Below are 20,899 nucleotides of genomic sequence, written 5' to 3'. Positions count from 1 at the left end.
CAGTGGTCGGCAGTGGGAGAAAATGGAAGGAGATGGATGTTGGCCGACATTCTGCACATTTTCTCATTGATGAAACATTTGATCTTATTACAGTTTTCTGTTCCCAAAACTAGAATCTGTTATGAACAGAGTGGCCTAGACTTTAACCTAAAAAATCGCTCTGTTAGAAGGAGTGCAAAGGCGAATTGAGTTATTGCACAAGCGCACTTCACAGAGTGAAGAATAGGCTAATAGGATAAATGCTAGCTGGTGCTTGGCACTGCCCACCGTTTTGCTTGTTCTGCCCACTATGACTTATTTTTTTCCCATTGGAAACTACGGGCTGTTGTCTATCTTGGTTTAGTTATAAAAATCATTGGTACTGTGCTGTACATGAATAGTTGGGATACGGTTTCAGGTATTGGGATTTACTACATCACAACATGAACCACACCACAAAGCTCAAAATCAAGTATATTCTGGGACAGAAAGTGGGCTTAATTTACAGGAATTCATTTGATTAAATGAAAAAATCAGAAACACTAGAGATTAGGTCTACACCTGTCTAGGTATGTTGGATTTATGTGCCACGGCAATACCTGTAAAACGCTGTGTCTACATACCTCCTGCTGAGTCATATCCTACAGCTGCAGTGGTCTATGCGCACACATGACAACGGATGAGGCCGTGGGGTGAGGGGGTGGAGGGGTGGGGTGGATTTGAGGAAGGGGTAGGGAGGATTTGGGGAAGGGGCAGGGAGGGTTTGAGGAAGGGGATGGGTGGGGTGGGGTGAGGGAAGGGTGGGGTGGGTTTGGGCCCCCCTGTCTGGTCTGGTCAGCAGGTGTTTATTATGGGGACGTTCCCTGAGTGTGAAATCAGGGCCTGGGTCTTCATAAAATGGGTCTGAAATCAGTGTCTCATAGTACTGCTGACCATAGTACTGCTGACCAGGAGTGTATAGTATAGGTTAGTAAAGATAACTGAATTTAATTAACCTCCCTGGTATGTAGGTCAAGCATTGACTAACTAACTGCCAATAACAAAGTGGGGTGTGGAGGTACAGAATCATAATTATCAGAGGAGGGAGACACGGATGAGTCACCAACCACTTCTATCTAGTAACGTACAGTATGTACTGTATCTTTAAAACACAGTTACCTTCACTTATAACTGATTTATAAGATAGGTAGGATCTATAATACAGTACCACTCAAAATGTTGGACACACCAACTCAATTCAAGGTTTTTTCTTTATTTGTACTGTTTTCTACATTGTAGAATAATAGTGAAGACATCAACACTATGAAATAACACATATGGAATTATGTAGTAACCAAAAAAGTGTTAAACAAATCTAAATATATTTTTGATTTGAGATTCTTCAAAGTAGCCACCCTTTGCCTTGATGACAGCTTTGCAGACTCGTAATATCAATTACAGTCCCATTCTCATTGGCTTTTAACAGTACCAATGAATTAGAACAGGTCACGGTAGAAAAGTACCAGTAAAACAAACTGGGAGCTAAAATGTTGAGTGATAATAACCTAAAATACAGCCTAACAGCAATTTAACCGATAGAACATGTCATGTATAAGTTCAGATCCATTAAAAAAATAAAAAAATAAAACCATGTTAATTGGAAAATGAAAGATGTAATGGAAATGATACGATTACGATCATAATGAATTCATGTTAGCCGGCCTACACATAACTTTTAAATACGAACTTGTTGTCAAACATATCTTCTCCTAGGCCCGTATTCATAAAGCATCTCAGAGTAGGAGTGCTGATCTAGGATCAGGTCCCCTAGTGACAGGTAGGAGTTTGGAAACCACAGACAATAACAATGTTAAAGGGATTGTATGAATTCATTTCAAATTCATTTGACTAGGTAAATGGGGACGCCTACCTTTGATAACTATTTATGTATAACTAGTTTAATAACTATTTTATGTAAGATATTTATGCTACACTATGCTACTTCAAAGAGTGTGTTGAAATTGCTAGTAAACAGAAACTCCACAACTTGGATGTTTGCAATGATTATGAAGTGTGTACACTTTCCTTGTAATATATAGCTTTAGGAAAGGAGATGAGCATTATTAAGCATCTTAAGTAATATTTTAAGCATTCATATTATTTTAAATGTGCTATGACTTACGTAAATAGATAGTCAAACTATATAGTTTAATAAAACTAGATACGGATGTTGCTTCATTTTGATTTACATTTTTTAAATTTATTTAACTAGGCAAGTCAGTTAAGAACAAATTCTTATTTTCAATGGCAGCCTAGGAACAGTGGGTTAACTGCCTGTTCAGGAGCAGAACGACAGATTTGTACCTTGTCAGCTCGGGGGTTTGAACTTGCAACCTTGCGATTACTAGTCCAATGCTCTAACCACTAGGCTACCCTGCCACCCCAAATACATTTATCAAAACATTTTACAGGTTAATACGAGTATGGAAGAATTTACATAACAGCGCTATCAAAACAGCAGTGATCAGTGCATACAAAGTGAATTTTAAATACATTTTATTCTTTATGTTGTACAAAACATTTTAAGCAGTTTTTAAAAAGCATTTTCTTTACAAATGTACAAAACTTCAGATTATATTACATGCTTTGACTCTGAACAAAAAAAAACATTGTTCAGAGTTTTTAAAGATGATATGAATGTCTCATGTAACATTATTGCATTTTGCAACCACAGTGCATTGAAAGATTGCCATCGCCATTGAGGAGCAAAGTTTTCACCTGATTAAAGTTCAATTGCGGAAGAAGAAAAACTCACAGACAAGAAACTCACAGACAACCATGTGATACTTGATACTCTTTCTTTTATCTGTTTTCTTAAAAAAAAATCTTTGGTACCTTTTAATACACTTCATTATCTTTGAGCAGTTTCCTGTACATATCAATTAATTTGTACCTGTAATCAATGGCTTGGAAGAGTAATATAAATGTCTAACACAGTATGAATTTGACAAACAATGTTTCTGATAGAATGGATATAAGGCCTCTTAGGATGTGTTATGTCGTTTCTGTGTTCTGTCTGTCTGAGTCTTGTTTCCCTGATAACTAATACATTTCCAGTCATACGTTGGCACCTGGTCCTCCAAGTTTTGTCGATAAATAGCCAAGATGGTAAATTCCAGTTTTGTCCCACAAAGGAGGTTGTTCCGAGGGCTCTTGTCAAACGTCATATCACGATCCCATTTATGGTAGTGCTGAGCAATTAGTGCTTTTTGAGGTCAGTTCGGTTTCGGTTCAATAATTATTTATTTTTTATAATTAGGGTTTTCGATTTTGGTTTTGATGATTTATTTTTGATGTTATGAATTATGTGGGTTGAATGCTGTAACAACACAGAATAAAACTATGAAAAAAGTCTCATGATAGCAGTGATTGCCCATTACTTCTTATCACTTATTAACCATAATTTGTTCACTTCACTTTAATAAAATCTTTTAGTTGCTGTGGATATTCATGATCTCATCTCTTATAGAGCTGCTGCCTATTCTGTTTGTCAAAATCACTATTGTTATAGTTATTTAAACTAAATAAGGCATTATTTTATGACTGCTGAATACCAACTATCAATTACATAGATCACGTGTCAAACTCATTCTCCTAAGGGCAGAGTGTCTGCGAGTTTTCGCTCCTCCCTTGTATTTGATTGATGAATTAAGGCCACTAATTAGTAAGGAACCCCTCACCTAGTTGTTTAGGTCTTAAGTGAAAGGCAAAACCAAAAATCAGCAGACACTACCCTCCATGGAATGAGTTTGATACCCCTGACTTAGATGATGTATTTTCAGGTAGAGATACATTGCAAAGCAATTGCTCTCTATCCCTCTCGATCGCATTTTCTTCTCTCTTCTTTCTCTTTCCGTGTCTGCCCCCCACACCTAAGTAGGCGCGCAATAGATTATTATCATTATAGTTAATGACCACATTTACTGCGCTAAACTATGCAGAATATTGTCCTATCGGAAACTACAACTCCCTGCTACATCACATAGTTTGGGCTTGATACTGTGCAATGTGTGCATTGAGCAATTAGTTATTTAAAAAACGAAAAATAACCACCATTTTGGTTATTCGCTTATCACTAATACATGGACAAAGAACAGTCTTTAGTCATAGGGTTTGAACCTAGCGAGTGTAACACTCTTTGTCGTGAATCACACAACTTGTCTTAATGCTTTGACAATGGCTAGAAGGCAATGTTTGGTTTTTAAAGCTACAAGGTCAGGTCTTGGTCTTGGTCTATGGCGTCCAGTGAGTCCATAGGTGTCTCTTCATGTGTAGTGCCAAGTGGTCGGACCTTGAGAAGGCCCTGTCTCATAGGTGTCTCTTCATGTGTAGTGCCAGGTGGTCAGACCTTGAGAAGGCCCTGTCACACTTGGCACACTGGAACGGGCGATGCCCGGTGTGTTTCCTGTAGTGCCGTGTGAGCTCATCCGAACGGGCAAACTTCCAGCCGCAGCCCACCCAGTCACAGTGATAAGGCTTCTCTCCTAGTAATGACACAACACACACATACACGCGTGCACAAAGGCACGCACACACACACAGAGAGAGCGAGAGAGACACAAACACAAACACGGCCGTTAGAATTTTGTTTGTTGACCCTGGAGTTAAAACAGACCAAACGCTCCTCTCCTCAACACAGAGGTTGTTCCTGTCCTGCAGTGCATGAAGGTTAAACAAATCAGCCTACAGTTGTATTTGAAAAGTGATCAGTATAAACATGCTGTTGCTGTTTAAATGCCCGTTCATGACACCTGCCAACTGGGCTGCTGTTCTCTCTTTTTAGCTATTTAACCATGATGACGCAGTAGAGTAATTTACTGCTAGCATTACAACAGCCGTTATGCCAGGGTCAAGCAGCATGGGGTAGGTAGCAGGGAAGGTAACAGTTATAGGTGAACATATAGTGTACTGCTGAGGGACATTAACTGGCATTACTGAATAAAAAATTCATGAACGCATGAATAAGTAAAATCATCCTGTCATATAGTAGCTCTATAGTGCAGTTAACACACAAGGGTCACATTGCTGCCTCTTACAAATTGTTCCATTTCAACAAATTAAATGGATTATTCCAGAAATTAAATGTGTCTCCATTCTACAGACTGTCTCTATACCAAATCATTACCAAATTAATAAAAAATGTAAAGTAAAGTTAATATTAATTCGTTATTAAACTTAATGTTAAAGCTTTCTGCTGTGAATCACTAAAGGCCGACCATTTCATAAACCATAAACTACAGTAATGAAACTCATAACCAAGCGATGCAATAAGAATTAAAAAGTGCCTTCTAAAAATTCTCCTGACATCAAAAAACCTTTTGAAATGTTTTCCAATGAGAAATCCAACATGTGTACCAACCTGTGTGCGTTCGGTGATGTGCCTTGAGGTGAGAGCTCTTGGTATAGGTTTTTCCACAGCCGGCATAGTCACACGTGTGTGTGGCAATTCTCTTCCTAGGCCATGAGCGCCGGCCGCGTTTGGGTTTGGGCTCCTCTGGTAGACTATCGCCACCGGGGGACAAAAGCTCTAGGAGGAGAGAAGAGGATGAAGTGATGAGCTCATCACCTCAATGTTTTCCTCAGAGTCAGGCACCAGAAAATTGTAATGTTGTGTAAAAAAAGGCTCTTGGTCAAAAACACTTAGATTGAAGTTGAACTTACCTTGGTACTGTAGAGACCCACGATGCTGTGGGAGTAGAGAGTAGCCTGTCGGAGAGGTGTGGTTGTAGCCCGGACCGGGCAGCGGGATTTGGGGGTGGGTTAACACCTGGCTGGAGGGGTGGTGGTCCCTGGCCAGTGTGTGGTCCGGAGACAGAGATGAGGCTGATCGGCTGGCAGTCATAGGGCGCCCCCCTGGGGGGAAGCCGTGGCTGTCGAGGTGGGGCCTCTGACCAGCCCTGGGCTGGGAGTGTGAGTTCACCACCCCTAGTTGGAGGTCCATGGGCTGGGTGATGGTGCACGTGCTGGGGTTCTCCTGCTTTATCCTATGGCAAATAAAGGGCAACGAAGAGGAGGGGTCCGTGGCAGCGCCAACACCAACACCAGCTTTACTACTCACATTAATGCTGTGGCCAACCTCTGCCATATCCATGGTGGACTTCACCACAAACTTGCCATGCAGGCTGGTGGGATGGAGGTACGCCGTGTCCAGTTCAGGCCTCATCAGCTCCGCCACGAACCCCCCAGAGGGGGACACGTCGCTGATGTCAGGGATAGTGTACAGCATGTCACTGTGAGCAGAGTCCTGGGGAGATGGGAGCTGGTAGGAGGAGTAGGAGCCCGGGGAAGGGGACAGGTGCTGGGACCCACCCGTTGCCATAGCCTCAGCCTGCTGCTGTTGTTGTTCCTGCTGTTGCTGTTGTAGCATAGTGTTGGACAGGATAAAGTCATAGTCCAGTAGGTCCAGATCTTCAGGTTCTTTCTTGGCCATTCCAGTGGAGATGTCCTGGTCAGAACAGCTGCTCCTCTTCAGGTGGGACAGCTCCTCCTTCCATCTCTAGGGAAGACGAGAAACACACATTAAAATCAGTATGAGTACAGAAAGAGAGCCGAGATAATAGGTAGCCATCAACATAATGCTGAAGACTGCCTGATATAACGGTGCTAAACCATTGAGAGACTGGCTGAGGTGAATCTGCTCACCCAGACTGTGTGTCCTTGGTCAAAACATTTCATTGCCAAATGTAAGTACCTGTAAATTTCTTGTTCTGTCTAACTGAAATGGGAAAGTGATTCTTGGTCATATCTATTGTTGTGTCTCAAATACGCTTGTGTAATCCCAGGCATGTACAATAATCCCAGACATGTACGATAATCCCAGACATGTATGGATTAGTTCCAGTTTATTAGGATGCTATAACACAAGAGATCTGGATAAGCTTTTCCTGAGAACAACTCACATTTGGTAGGCTATTCTATTCACATTATTGGCAATAGATAAACCAACAGCCTAAATCAATTCAAATCAAATCATAGTTCATTGGTCGTGTACACAGATTCGCAGATGTTATCGCAGGTGCAGAAAAAAGCTTGTGTTTCTAGCTCCAACAGCGCAGTAATACCTAGCAGTAAATAAAATATAAAATACACGATCCACACATAATCCCACAAAAATAATAATTAAGAAATAAAGAAATTAAGAATTTACAGAACAAGCAATGTCAGTGACCAGAATATATATATATCCAATGGAGACTCCTCAGAGGAGGAAGAGGATACCATACTCCACAGTTTATTTTTAATTTTTATAGTGCAACATTAAAAAACGTTATACTTTTTAGATAAAACTTTACTAAATATATTCACGTCACCAAATAATTTATTAAAACGCATTGTTCTGCAATGAAGGTCTACAGTAGCCTCAGCAGAACCATGGTGTACCCGGAGGACAGCTAGCTTCTGTCCTCCTCTGGGTACATTGATTTCAATGCAAAACCTAGGCGGCTCATGGTTCTCACCCACTTCCATAGATTTACACAGCAATTATGACAAATTCATAATTCCCCCAACCTATCAAAGCTCTAGCAGCATGAAATTACTTAAAGCATAAACTACAGCTAGCTAGCACTGAAGTGCATAAAATATGGCGAGGAGTTGACTCAAAGAGAGAGAAAGACAATAGTTGAACAGTTTTGAACAAATTAATATCTTACAAAATTAAGGAGAAGCATGAGAGAGATTTTTAAACATTCACTTTCACTTAGCTAACAAATGCAGCTAGCTTGTTTAGTCTACTCAAACACCCGGCTCAAACAGAAAGGGATGCTATGTTAGCTAGCTGGCTCTGTCCATCCAGCACTAGAACTTGTCCAAGTCAAGGTTAGCTTTTGGTTTTATTCATGTATTGCCACTGGGGCCCGCCGGTGTAACTGCTAAACTGCTTTCTGGCTGTACACAGTACTGCATGACTGTAGCGGGTTTACTAACGCGTTAGGCCTAGTAGCTATGTTGACTATGACATGACAACAATGTAGGCTGTGTGTAGCAGTTAGCAGTCATGATATGAAGGTTTTTCTTGGGAAGTTTTTTTTGCCTGGTCACAGGCAGCTGATGTGTTGTGCACTGAAGTCCACAAGCGAAAGGAAAAGGTGATCGGAGGAGAGCGTGTAGATAGTTGCGAGAAGGAATTATACTGTACAACGAGCAAAGTGATCACGCTGTTTTTATGTGGCTGCTATGAAAGTTAACTGTGTTTGTCTGTGATCAGGGGTGTATTCATTCCGACGATTCTGTTGAAAACATTTTCTTAAACAGAAGCAAATGGTACAAAATGGGGAGAAAGATATCTGAATTTGTCCAATAGAAACTCTAATTTGCAACTTTTGGGCTAATGATTACACCCTAGATCAGCTAGATGCAGGCAAGAGTGTGCACGTCGGTATTGAATGTGTCACTGTCTGTCTCTTGACGTGTGCACCTACGTTGTAAACTTTCATTCATAGGCTAGGTTGTAGCAACCTCATGATGGGTACAGGGAAAATGTGAGTATCATGTAGTAGGCTAAACCTATCGATGTTACGTTGAGCTGGGCAAATGGAATATGAATGACTGTCATCCAATATGCTGTAATAGAAATAAGGCTCATAAAAAAATAATGATAATCCTCCCTCATCTTAAACTGCACCAACCGCCACTGATATATACATATAATGTATGTAACTATATATAGCCTACATACTATATAATGGTGTGTAAAGACAGTATGCAAAGTATATGAATAGAAAAGGTGTGTACAGCTGTAGTTATGTAGGATGAGCCTTGACTAGAATACAGTATATACATATAAAGTGGGTAAACACTATGTAAACATAATTAAAGTGACCAGTATTCAATGACTCTATGTAGCCGACATAGGGCAGCAGTCTCTAAGGTGCAGGGTATAGTACCAGGTGGTAGCCGGCTAGAATAGTGACTAAGGTTCAAGGCACATTAAAGCAATACAGGATGCCACTACTGGGTATATGCTGTAAATTATAACTAAATCCTTATAGTAGACTACCATCCATTCAGTCAGTGACCACGCTGAAAATTCTACTGTTATCCCGGCTGGTGCACGCCCCTACTAGAGTGCGGCAATGATACAGCGTAGCAACACGAATAACTACGAGCAATGACATAATGTCAAGAAATTAAACAAATGTCCATAAAAATACACAAATAAAACCGATTATGTCCCGACCTACCATTAAATACGCCTATAGCCCAGACTGTTGAGATAAAAAAAAAAAAGGCTATGACCATACTCACCAAATTCGCATGTCCCGTGGATTTATTCTTGACATTCGGGCCGCTTGCAAATGTGGATATGGATGGCAAAAGCGTCCCGCTCAATGCCATATTATCGAAGTCACTTGGTGGTTGCCTGCATAAACAAAAAAAGATGTACATGTAAATCCTTATCGTTTTCTTCCAAAATAAGGAACAGCCTATTAGGATCCAAGCGCACTTTATAATGGCATTGGCCATCCAAAATGCTGCTTTGTCAAACTAAAAAAGCCCGCACCTCATCAATGAAAATATACGTGGTTCTTCTGATTAATTTATTCTGTAAAATACACTGGTTGTTTCAGCATGGGTTACGTAGCCTATTTTACACCGGTTGACAATCCGAGATGATGTTGCGCTACACTTCACTCCAAGCCATGCTTGTGGGCGCAGCGAATGGAACAGGCAGACTGAGACGGACAACCAGGCATGGAACCGCTGATGCAAATTGACCAGGAGTGAGGCGACACCCGGGGATTCCCTCGTCTCCCTAGCAATCCCGCTGCCATGCAGGGACCGGAGTACAGACTGAACCGACAAAAAGTGACAGCGAGAGAAGGGTTTCCTACTTCTTAAATCATCGCCGGTGGACACGCCTTCGTGTTGCTGAGCAACAGACAGGCAGGGCAGAAACAACACTTCTCGCTGGTTAGGTAGAAAAAATAAGGTGCAGTTCATGACGACAGCACCATCTTGCAGGGCTGAAAAAAAACGAACTCCGCGCTGTCTCCTGTTTATATCCATGCAAACAGAGCGATGGCAACAGGGAGGCCCTTACACAGCCGTTAGCTTTTTATCCAGAGCTAATGTGGGGGAACCGGATCAACTCAGTTCTAAGGGATAGCCTATAGGTTTCACAGTAGGCTAGTATGGGAATAATGACTTGTAGTTGCACTAATTGACGAGATATTGTAGCTCCTCTACAGAACACACAAGTGTTCAAGGGGCCTCATTTATCAACCAAGTGTAAATGTCTTACTAAATTCTGACATACCTGGAGATTCTATGTTTTGCGTGTGCCAAAAATGTTCATTGATAAATCAAAAGCATATTGTAGGCCTATTAAACAATCCTGCCTGGAAAACGCCCTCCATTCACCTTTTATGGTAACAAAAACACCCTCATTTGCAGTATAATTTGGAAATGTTGGAACTGGGCCATGTCCATTTCTGAAAGAAAGCACAATAGCAAATGTGATCTCATTTCTGTAGAGGTGTGGGCAGAATGTTTTAATATTTTTCAGATCACTAACTTCACATTTTACATGATTGATTGTCTTTGCAAACAATTTAAAAGTAAACGCTGCAGCCCACATACAAAATACGAATTCTTGTTCAATATTGTATTTTTTAATAGATGATTGTGTTTCTATCACCTGTCTTGGTATAGGCTCTGAGATTAAATGGGCTATGATGTTTTATTTATTTAACCAGGTAGGCAAGTTGAGAACAAGTTCTCGTTTACAATTGCAACCTGGCCAAGATAAAGCAAAGCGGTTCGACACATACAACAACACGCCTCTATCTCAGTCAGAGCAATACTGCAAGCCTACTCAAACTGTCTAGGCTACCGGTCTATTTACATTTGAGCATACTTAGCTAATGAATGAGCAATGGATAAATAGTATTTGTTGTGTTGCAGGAATACACAACGAAAAACATATGATTCTAAAACTCAAAGTAACATTTTAGGCTACATGCTGCTATGCAATCTCTTTACCAATGGCGTTTTAATATTGTTATTAGCCTACCATTGTTATAATTCCTGTGCATCAAACAAGTTCAAAAAATAGCATACCAACATTTGCAGGAAAAGTGTCGCAAGAGTATTTTTTGTCAGATAGCACCTTTGATAATGAGGCCCCAGGACTGGGGACTCCCCACTCTAGGCTACTGTATAGGCATTCCCTTGTCTGTCACTCTAGCCTATGCGTCCTTGTGATAGTAGCCTATACAGTACCCTTATAGCCTTATAGATTTCCAATATGATAGCTCCAACAGTTCTTACATTTCAAACATTTCTGATTATTCTCTAACAATTATTCAGCACCTATTACCTTAAGTGAATAATAACATAACAAATAAGGAACAGAATGCAGCTATTTCTTTGATTAATAAATGCATAGGTTACAATGTTCTTTATGCTTATCACATAATATTTGTAGAGTTGCCTACTATTGTAGCATATGGGTAAGTTATTATTAGCTTAATGTGTGTCGCTTATGAGCTGAGTGTGTATTGTGTAACCTCATTGTGTACTTTGCCTGTGCAATACAATGGCGTTTAACAATTACACTGGCCTACTACAGGTGTGTCACTGATTGTGAATGACAAGGTACAATTGGCAATGATGGCTGGTAAAATAGACAAAGTACTTACATTCCAAAATGCATATCAGACGAGACTTTGCAATAAATGGTTTTGTGGGAGTATCTCAGTATTGCAGACAGACATCTGCAATGCACCTGCCTTAGGTGAGTTTTGCATTTTGCATATTGAACTCCATGTCTGTGATCAGCTCATACATAAAGCAAACATAAAATTAGAATAGTTTTGGATCACTTCGTGTTTCATTTTAACTATGTATCTGTACTTTTTCAAACCCTTCGGGTTTAATTGCTGATCTCACACCATGAAGGAGTATGACAAGAACATTATTAATCTACTTCTGAGCCTCACATGAGATCAGCATTACAACATGCTTTTTCTGCATAGCTTTTTCTGAATGTCCTTTCATAGAATAAACAAGTTAACTTTCCATAAAATAAGCAGTTAACTTTCCTTAGAATAGGCAGTTGGAGTTACAATTATGTCTAAACACTCACTATACTGGCATATGACTATATACGGTACATCTAGTTATACTACTTATAAACTTGTAGGATCTCTGAATACATTCTCATGTTGTTTTTGAAGTGGGCTGAGGCTGTGTAGTGTTTGCTTTGAGCTGGAAGCCGACATAAATGCTGTGTCCCATGGAGGTCTATCAGCTTAGAGTTCTGTGTCGAGAGCAAACACTACTGGCTCACCAATCCTGTTGCATCAGGATCTTGTCGGTTGGGCCATGTCAACAAATGTCCAATTGGTTGTCTTCATTACTCCATTTACATGACATCTACATTTCACTGTAGTGTAGAGACCTGTTATGATACTTGTAAAACAATTGTTAACAGTGGAATAATAATAAAACAATTGTTTTACAAGTATCATATCACATCTCTACACTACAGTGAAATGTAGATGTCATGTATCGACGTACTGTCACAAGTTATATACATACATAGTCACCTTACCCCTGCCTACATGTACAAATTACCTCGACTAACCTGTACCCCCGCACATTGACTATAGGCGTACTGTCACAAGCTATATACATACATAGTCACCTTACCCCTGCCTACATGTACAAATGACCTCGACTAACCTGTACCCCCGCACATTGACTATAGGCGTACTGTCACAAGCTATATACATACATAGTCACCTTACCCCTGCCTACATGTACATATGTCCTCGACTAACCTGTACCCCCGCAAATTGACTATAGGCGTACTGTCACAAGTTATATACATACATAGTCACCTTACCCCTGCCTACATGTACAAATGACCTCGACTAACCTGTACCCCCGCACATTGACTATAGGCGTACTGTCACAAGTATATACATACATAGTCACCTTACCCCTGCCTACATGTACAAATGACCTCGACTAACCTGTACCCCCGCACATTGACTATAGGCGTACTGTCACAAGTTATATACATACATAGTCACCTTACCCCTGCCTACATGTACAAATGACCTCGACTAACCTGTACCCCCGCACATTGACTATAGGCGTACTGTCACAAGTTATATACATACATAGTCACCTTACCCCTGCCTACATGTACAAATGACCTCGACTAACCTGTACCCCCGCACATTGACTATAGGCGTACTGTCACAAGTTATATACATACATAGTCACCTTACCCCTGCCTACATGTACAAATGACCTCGACTAACCTGTACCCCCGCACATTGACTCGGTACTGGTACCCCCTGTATATAGCTTCGTTATTGTTATTTTATTGTGTTACTTTTAATTATTTTTTGTTTAGTTCATTTGGTAATTATTTTCTTAACTCTTTCTTGAAGTGCATTGTTGGTTAAGGGCTTGTAAAGTAAGCATTTCACAGAAACATCTGTTGTATTTGGCGCACGTGTCAAATAAAGTTTGATTTATTTTAAAGACTAGACTTTGTCTATTTTAAAGACTAAACCACCTGGCTTTGTTTGGTGAGAATATACTTGCTGTTAAGTGTTAAATCGATTATTTTTTTTTTTTAAAGACCTGTTTCCTGCAGCAAGTTTCAGAAACACAAAAGGCCTATCTCATATTCTTTATGATAGAGGACAATGGCTTTGTGTAGAGGTCTCAAAAGACAGGATTCACTTTCAACTCTTTCTGAAGTTGTTGGCCTCGAGAGAAAGAGATACAGAAAAAAGGGAACGATAAAAAATAAAGAAGTAAGGTAAGAGAAAGAGAGTGATAACATGTATTGTGTAAATCTATCAATTCATGGATCTATTTACAGTTGAACTCTAAAACTGTTCCCAGTAAATTTACAGCATTATACTGGCAGCAGAGTTGCCAGCTAAAAACAGTTGTTTGCAGCAGGGAAGCTGTAAAAGGTTTTACAGTAAGAAAAAGGGTAGTGTATTATACAATACATAAGTATACTGTAAATGAGCTTATTGTAATCATTACAGCATCACAGCTGTATTATATAATTACAGTTAATTGCTGGCAACTCTGCTGCCAGTATAATGTTGCAAATATACAGTACACCATGTTACCGTAATCAGATTTATGGTACAAATAATCTTACTGTAATCTTTTATTGTAATTGTAATGAATTAATGGATGAATGTGTTAATTCATTGAGAGGAGGCAGGGTTTGTATTTTACAGTATTTGACTGTAATTGCATGGTTGCCTGCTAGGTAATGTGTTTTAATATTATAGCATATCAAAGTGTTATCAGAAAGTATTTAGACCCCTTTCCTTTTTCCAGATTTTGTTATGTTACAGCCTTATTTTAAAATGGATTAAGTTAATATTTTCCTCATCAATGTACACACAATACAAAATAATGGCAAAGCGAAAACAGGTTCTACATTTTTTTTGCATATGTATTAAAAATTGTAAAAAATTAAGATAATTTACTTAAGTATTCAAAACCTTTGCTCTATGAGACTCGAAATTGAGCTCGGGTGCATCCTGTTTCCATTGATCATCCTTGAGATGTTTCTACAACTTCTTGATTTTATTAATATCTTCGGCGGAAAAGGGCGGCACGATTTCTTTACACATCCGCTTCACGTGATTGGCCATCAGAATTGTCCTGGACATGATTTGAAAAGGCACACACCTGTCTACATAAGGTCCCACAGTTGACAGTGCATGTCAGAGCAAAAACCAAGCCATGAGGTTGAAGGAATTGTCCATAGAGCTCCGAGACAGGATTGTGTCGAGGCACAGATATAGGGAAGGGTACCCAAACATTTCTGCAGCATTAAAGGTCCCTCAAAACACAATGGCCTCCATCATTCTAAAATGGAAGAAGTTTGGAACAACAAAGACTCTTCCTAGAGCTTGCCGCCCGGCCAAACTGAGCATTCGGGGGAGAAGGGCATTGGTCAGGGAGGTGACCAAGAACCCGATGATCACTCTGACAGAGCTCCAGAGCTCCAGAGTTCCTCTGTGGAGATGGGAAAACCTTCCAGAAGGACAACCATTTCTGCAGTAATCCACTAATCAGGCCTTTACACCAATCAGGCCTTTATTGTAAAGTGGCCAGACGGAAGCCACTCCTGAGTAAAAGGCACATGACAGCCTGCTTGGAGTTTGCCAAAAGGCACCTAAAGGACTCTCAGACCAGAGTTACCTCTGCTGCAGAGGATAACTTCTTTAGAGTTGCCTGCCTCAGAAATTGCAGCCCAAAAAAATGCTTCACAGAGTTTAAGTAACAGACACATCTCAACATCAGCTGTTCAGAGGAGACTGTCTGAATCAGGCTTTCATGGTCGTATTGCTGCAAAGAAACCACTACTAAAGGACACCAATAAGAAGAAGCGACTTGATTGGGCAAAGAAACACGAGCAAGTCCAAATGTAACATTTTTGGTTCCAACTGCCGTGTCTTTGTGAGATGCAGAGTAGGTGAACGGAGGATCTCCACATGGAGGAGAAGGTGTGACGGTGTGGGGGTGCTTTGCTGGTGACAATGTCAGTGATTTATTTAGAATTCAAGGCATACTTAACCAGCATAGATACCAGAGCGTTTTGCAGCGATACGCCATCCCATCTGGTTTGTGCTTAGTGGGACTATCATTTGTTTTTCAACAGGACAATGACCCAACACGTCTCCAGGCTGTGTAAGGGCTATTTGACCAAGAAAGAGAGGAATGGAGTGCTGCATCAGATAACCTGGCCTCCACAATCACCCGACCTCAACCCAATTGAGATGGTTTTGGATCATTTGGACTGCAGAGTAAAGGAAAAGCAGTCAACAAGTGCTCAGCATATGTGGGTACTTCTTCAAGACTGTTGGAAGATCATTTCAGGTGAAGCTGAACAGTTTTTGCTTCGTCATTATGGGGTATTGTATTGTAGATTGATGAGGGTGAAAAATGATGAAAAATCTATTTAATACATTTTATAATAAGGATGTAACAAAATGTGGATAAAGTCAACGTGTCTGAAAACTCTCCGAAGGCACTGTATATAGAGCAAAACTGAACAAGGACATGGCAAATACTCAACCATTACAGGCTTGAGGCTTGCAGTCACTCCAATCTGTCCCCTATACACATAGGGGACACCATTCTGTAAACATCGGGCCCTTCCTTGGACACTGCGCTAACAAACCTCCAAACGAGCTTCAATGCCATTCAACACTCCTTCCGTGGCCTCCAACTGCTTTTAAATGCTAGTAAAACTAAATGCATGCTCTTCCACTGACTGCTGCCAGCACCCGCCCGCCCGCCTAGCATCACTACTCTGGACGGTTCTGACTTAGAATATGTGGACAACTACAAATACCTAGGTGTCTGGTTAGACTTTAAACTCTCCTTCCAGACTCACATTAAGCATCTCCAATCCAAAATTAAATCTAGAATCGGCTTCCTATTTTGTAACAAAGCATCCTTCACTCATGCTGCCAAACATACCCTCATAAAAATGACTATCCTACCGATCCTTGACTTTGGCGATGTAATTTACAAAATAGCATCCAACACTCTACTCAGTAAATTGGATGTAGTCTATCACAGTGCCATCTGTTTTGTTACCAAAGCCCCATATACTACCCACCACTGCGACCTGTATGCTCTCGTTGGCTGGCCCTCGCTACATATTCGTCGCCAAACCCACTGGCTCTAGGTCATCTATAAGTCTTTGCTAGGTAAAGCCCCGCCTTATCTCAGCTCACTGGTCACCATAGCTACACCCAACGTAGCATGCGCTCCAGCAGGTATTTTTCACTGGTCATCCCCAAAGCCAACACCTCTTTGGCCGCCTTTCCTTACAGTTCTCTGCTGCCAATGACTGGAACGAATTGCAAAAATCACTGAAGCTGGAGACTTATATCTCCCTCACTAACTTTAAGCATCAGCTGTCTGAGCACCTGTACACAGCCCATCTGTAAATAGCCCAACTACTGTACCTCATCCCCATATATATATATATTTTTTGCTCTTTCGCACCCCAATATCTCTAATTGCACATCATCGTCTGTACATCTATCACTCCAGTGTTAATGCTGAATTGTAATTATTTCGCCACTATGGCCAATTTATTGCCTTGCCTCCCTAATCCTACTACATTTGCACACACTGTACATATATTTTACTTTGTGTTTTTGTCTGTACATTTGTTTATTCCATGTGTAACTCTGTGTTGTTGTTTTTGTCGCACTGTTTTGCTTTATCTTGGCCAGGCCGCAGTTGTAAATGAGAACTTGTTCTCAACTGGCCTACCTGGTTAAATAAAGGTGAAATAAATAAAAATAAATACATTAAAATTGTTGGGGCACTACTACATTACCTTATATCAGTTATTAAATTGGTACAGTGTTCTCACATATGGATACAACAAATATATCCTCATACAAGGCAAGCCTCAAAATGTGTTAATGAGTCAGAAACAATAGTGCCATGCACCCAATTGTGGTCAAAAGGGTTTTTGGCACACCAAAAATAAGGCAGGGTACTGTATTCTGTGGGGTGGCATTACAGTACATTTTCAAATACAGTACCTCTTTCATGTAATGTACTGTTAAACCAATGTTTCATTAAAATTTACGTTATACTTTAAGAGTTATGCCTAAAATCACCCAGAGTGCATTGTACATCTTTGTGAATAACTAATACGGTACATTGTTGTTCGTTTTATTGTGTAATACTGTAAAAAACAGTGTCACTATAGAAAGCAAAAAATGCAGTATCATGGGTCATATCTTTTAAACTGTTTGGGCTAGAAACAATACCGTTTCTCTGTAGTAATGGTGCAAACATAATCATCACTAACATGCAGTCGCTAGTGCGCGATGGGACAGGAACTTCCCTGTCTGCCAAACCTTCCCCTAACCTGGACAACGCTGGGCCAATTGTGCACCGCCCCATGGGTCTTCCGGTCACAGCCGGCTGCGACATAACCTGGACTCAAACCCAGAATCTCTAGTGGCACAGCTATCGCTGCGATGCAGTGTCTTTGACCACTGCGCCACTCGGGAGGCTGTCTTTTTCTTTTTAAACTAAAATATTCTGAGCTTTCTGCGTCTCACCCGACAGCTTGCTTTGTCCCGCTATGAGTCATTGTTAACAGATGGCTCGTTGCGGAAACTTCCGTAGCCTGCCGTTCTTGATCAACTAAACCTAAACTATTACCAAAATGTTATTTTGGAACAATACTTACGATCTGTGGGGTTGAATGTACCCTTCGCTATCAAAGATGCACATTTTTACCCAGGGTCTCCCATTTTCCGCCTGTAGAAGTGGGCAGCCCACAGGTTGAAAATAGGAGACCCTGTATAAAAACGTGTTTTAAGTAAGTATGAACACCATGGGACCACGCAGCCGTCATACCGCTCCGGAAGGAGACGCGTTCTGTCTCCTAGAGATGAACGTACTTTGGTGCGAAAAGTGAAAATCAATCCCAAAACAACAGCAGGACCTCGTGAAGATGCTGGAGGAAACATGTACAAAAGTATCTATATCCACAGTAAAAATGAGTCCTATATCGACATAACCTGAAAGGCCGCTCAGCAAGGAAGAAGCCACTGCTCCAAAACCGCCATTAAAAAAGCCAGACTATCTTTTGCAACTGCACATGGGGACAAAGATGGTACTTTTTGGAGAAATGTCCTCTGGTCTGATGAAACAAAAATATAACTATTTGGCCATAATGACCATTGTTATGTTTGGAGGAAAAAGGGGGAAGCTAGCAAGCCGAAAAACACCATCCCAACCGTGAAACACGAGGGTGGCAGCATCATGTTGTGGGGGTGCTTTGCTGCAGGAGGGTCTGGGGCACTTCACAAAATAGATGGTGTCATGAGGAAGGAAGATTATGTGGATATATTGAAGCAACATCTCAAGACATCAGACAGGAAGTTTAATGCTTGGTTGCAAATGGGTCTTCCAAATGGACAATGACCACAAGCATACTTCCAAAGTTGTGGAAAAATGGCTTAAAGACAACAAAGTCAATGTATTGGAGTGGCCCTCTCACAAAGCCCTGACCTCAAGCCTATAGAACATTTGTGGGCAGAACTGAAAAAGCATATGTGAGCAAGGAGGCCTACCAACCTAACTCAGTTCCACCATCTCTGTCAGGAGGAATGGGCCAAGAATCACCCAATTTATTGTGGGAAGCTTGTGGAAGGCTACCCAAAACGTTTGACCATAGTTAAACAATTCAAAGGCAATGCTACCAAATTCTAATTGAGTGTATGTAAACTTCTGACCCACTGGGAATGTGATGAAAGAAATAAAAGCTGAAATAAATCATTCTCTCTACTCTTATTCTGACATTTCACATTCTTAAAATATAGTGGTGATCCTAACTGACCTAAACAGAGAATTTTTACTCTGATTAAATGTCAGGATTTAAAAAAATATGTTTTGGATAAGGTGTATGTAAACTTCCGACTTCAACTGTAGTTCTCATTATCCAAGCATCATACCAACCATACCAACCTCATGTAAGGACATCATCAGTGACATCAAAAATGGAGGTAATGATATTGTACGTCAACGCTAATCATGTAAGCCCTAACTCAATGCTGTCAAGGTGTCATGTTCTCCATAATTGACTCAAGTGACACATTGGTGTGGGATGCTAGTGAAAAAATGTCCTCATGTTAAATTGCCATTATGATTGGTCCAATCAATGAATGGATTTGATGAAGTATGCTCTCAGTCTCTTACAGCTCCAAAGTCTCTGGAAAGTACCTCCTGTAACGATTTTCCTTGGCTCTCCGTAGACACTTTTCCAATGAGGAGACTAACCACTCTGTTATCACAACTATTGCTACAACTGTAAGAGGCCCCTACATGCTAGGCTCCTACACTATTGGATGATAAGGTCTCCAACAGAAATGGTCAGTCTTTATGACTAGTCATCCATACCCCCTGTTGCGTTATTGGGATTGGACCGTTAAATTGCTGACAAACAGAAACCCCCAACGATTCTTCAAGGTTCCTGGATGACTTATCAGAGGAACGTTTCCAACAGGATTGGTCACTATAACATCAAAAATGCGATACTCATCACAATTGTACCTAATGTCAAATGCATTGACATGTTTTTCAACAAACATATGTATATAAAGATGGGTAAATAAAACTACAGACCTTCTTGCACAACTCTCTGGGCACTTGGCTCTTGTCTCCAGTCAGATTAACTTGTCTTGCCTGACATGGTTTCCAGCAGCATTCCATCCCTAGTTCAGTCCCCCAGGAAAGCATTCAAGTCAATACGATGACTAACGGAAAATACTCCAGATATTGAGGTTATTGCTGCTCTCTTCCAGATGCTTTACAGTAATTAAAAAATAGCATTCATTTTTTTCCCTTAGCTTGGTCTAGCTTTGTTAATTCACGCTGCTAACAAAAAAAACACAGCACTAATGATATTATATTTGCCATGTCTCTCTGTCGGTCTGTTTTGTCATCTGATGCTCAGTGCCTTTGTTTGTTTGTTTGTTTCAACTGTATATTTTTAACTGTCTGTAGATTATATTGTGATGACATTCAACCTGGACTCAGGGGTAGACGTAACATGCTGTAGTAAATGAAAATCCGAGACACTCCAATGAGTATGATGTGTTACATTTGATATGGTATGTATTCATTAGGGGATGTCCATCATACATTTCGTATGATATGTTATGAATTATAATTCGTATGTTACGCAACATGCACCAATTTCAAAGATTTTGCTGAGTTACATTTCGTAGAAAGTAAATTAGTCAATTGAAATAAACTCATTTGGCCCTAATCTATGGATTTCACATGACTAGCTAAATAAGCTCATTTGCTAGACGTTCGCGTTATACCATACCAAACG

At 40.5% G+C, this 20,899-nt stretch overlaps 1 protein-coding gene across 1 annotated transcript; it reads right to left on the bottom strand.

Moving 5' to 3' along the window:
- Positions 1-2,497: 2,497 nt before the first annotated feature.
- Positions 2,498-9,840, bottom strand: LOC115127537 (Krueppel-like factor 4). The gene is made up of 5 exons (XM_029657161.2): positions 9,521-9,840; positions 9,265-9,379; positions 5,680-6,514; positions 5,378-5,545; positions 2,498-4,502 (listed from the first exon to the last, which is right to left on the bottom strand). The coding sequence occupies exons 1-5, from the start codon at positions 9,523-9,525 to the stop codon at positions 4,327-4,329; spliced, it is 1,299 nt and encodes a 432-aa protein (XP_029513021.1). The 5' UTR covers positions 9,526-9,840; the 3' UTR covers positions 2,498-4,326.
- Positions 9,841-20,899: the final 11,059 nt, after the last annotated feature.

The sequence above is a fragment of the Oncorhynchus nerka genome, linkage group LG4, assembly GCF_034236695.1.
Source record: "Oncorhynchus nerka isolate Pitt River linkage group LG4, Oner_Uvic_2.0, whole genome shotgun sequence".
Lineage (NCBI taxonomy): Eukaryota > Metazoa > Chordata > Actinopteri > Salmoniformes > Salmonidae > Oncorhynchus > Oncorhynchus nerka.
Note: the sequence above shows the minus strand (reverse complement) of the source record. Positions and strands in the feature narration are given on the sequence as shown.

Coding starts and splice junctions, on each gene's coding strand:
- LOC115127537 (XM_029657161.2), bottom strand. Junction 6,515..9,264: donor CCACGGGACATGCGAATTTG/GTGAGTATGGTC, acceptor CGTCTTCCCTAG/AGATGGAAGGAGGAGCTGTC. Junction 4,503..5,377: donor ACATCACCGAACGCACACAG/GTTGGTACACAT, acceptor TGTCATTACTAG/GAGAGAAGCCTTATCACTGT.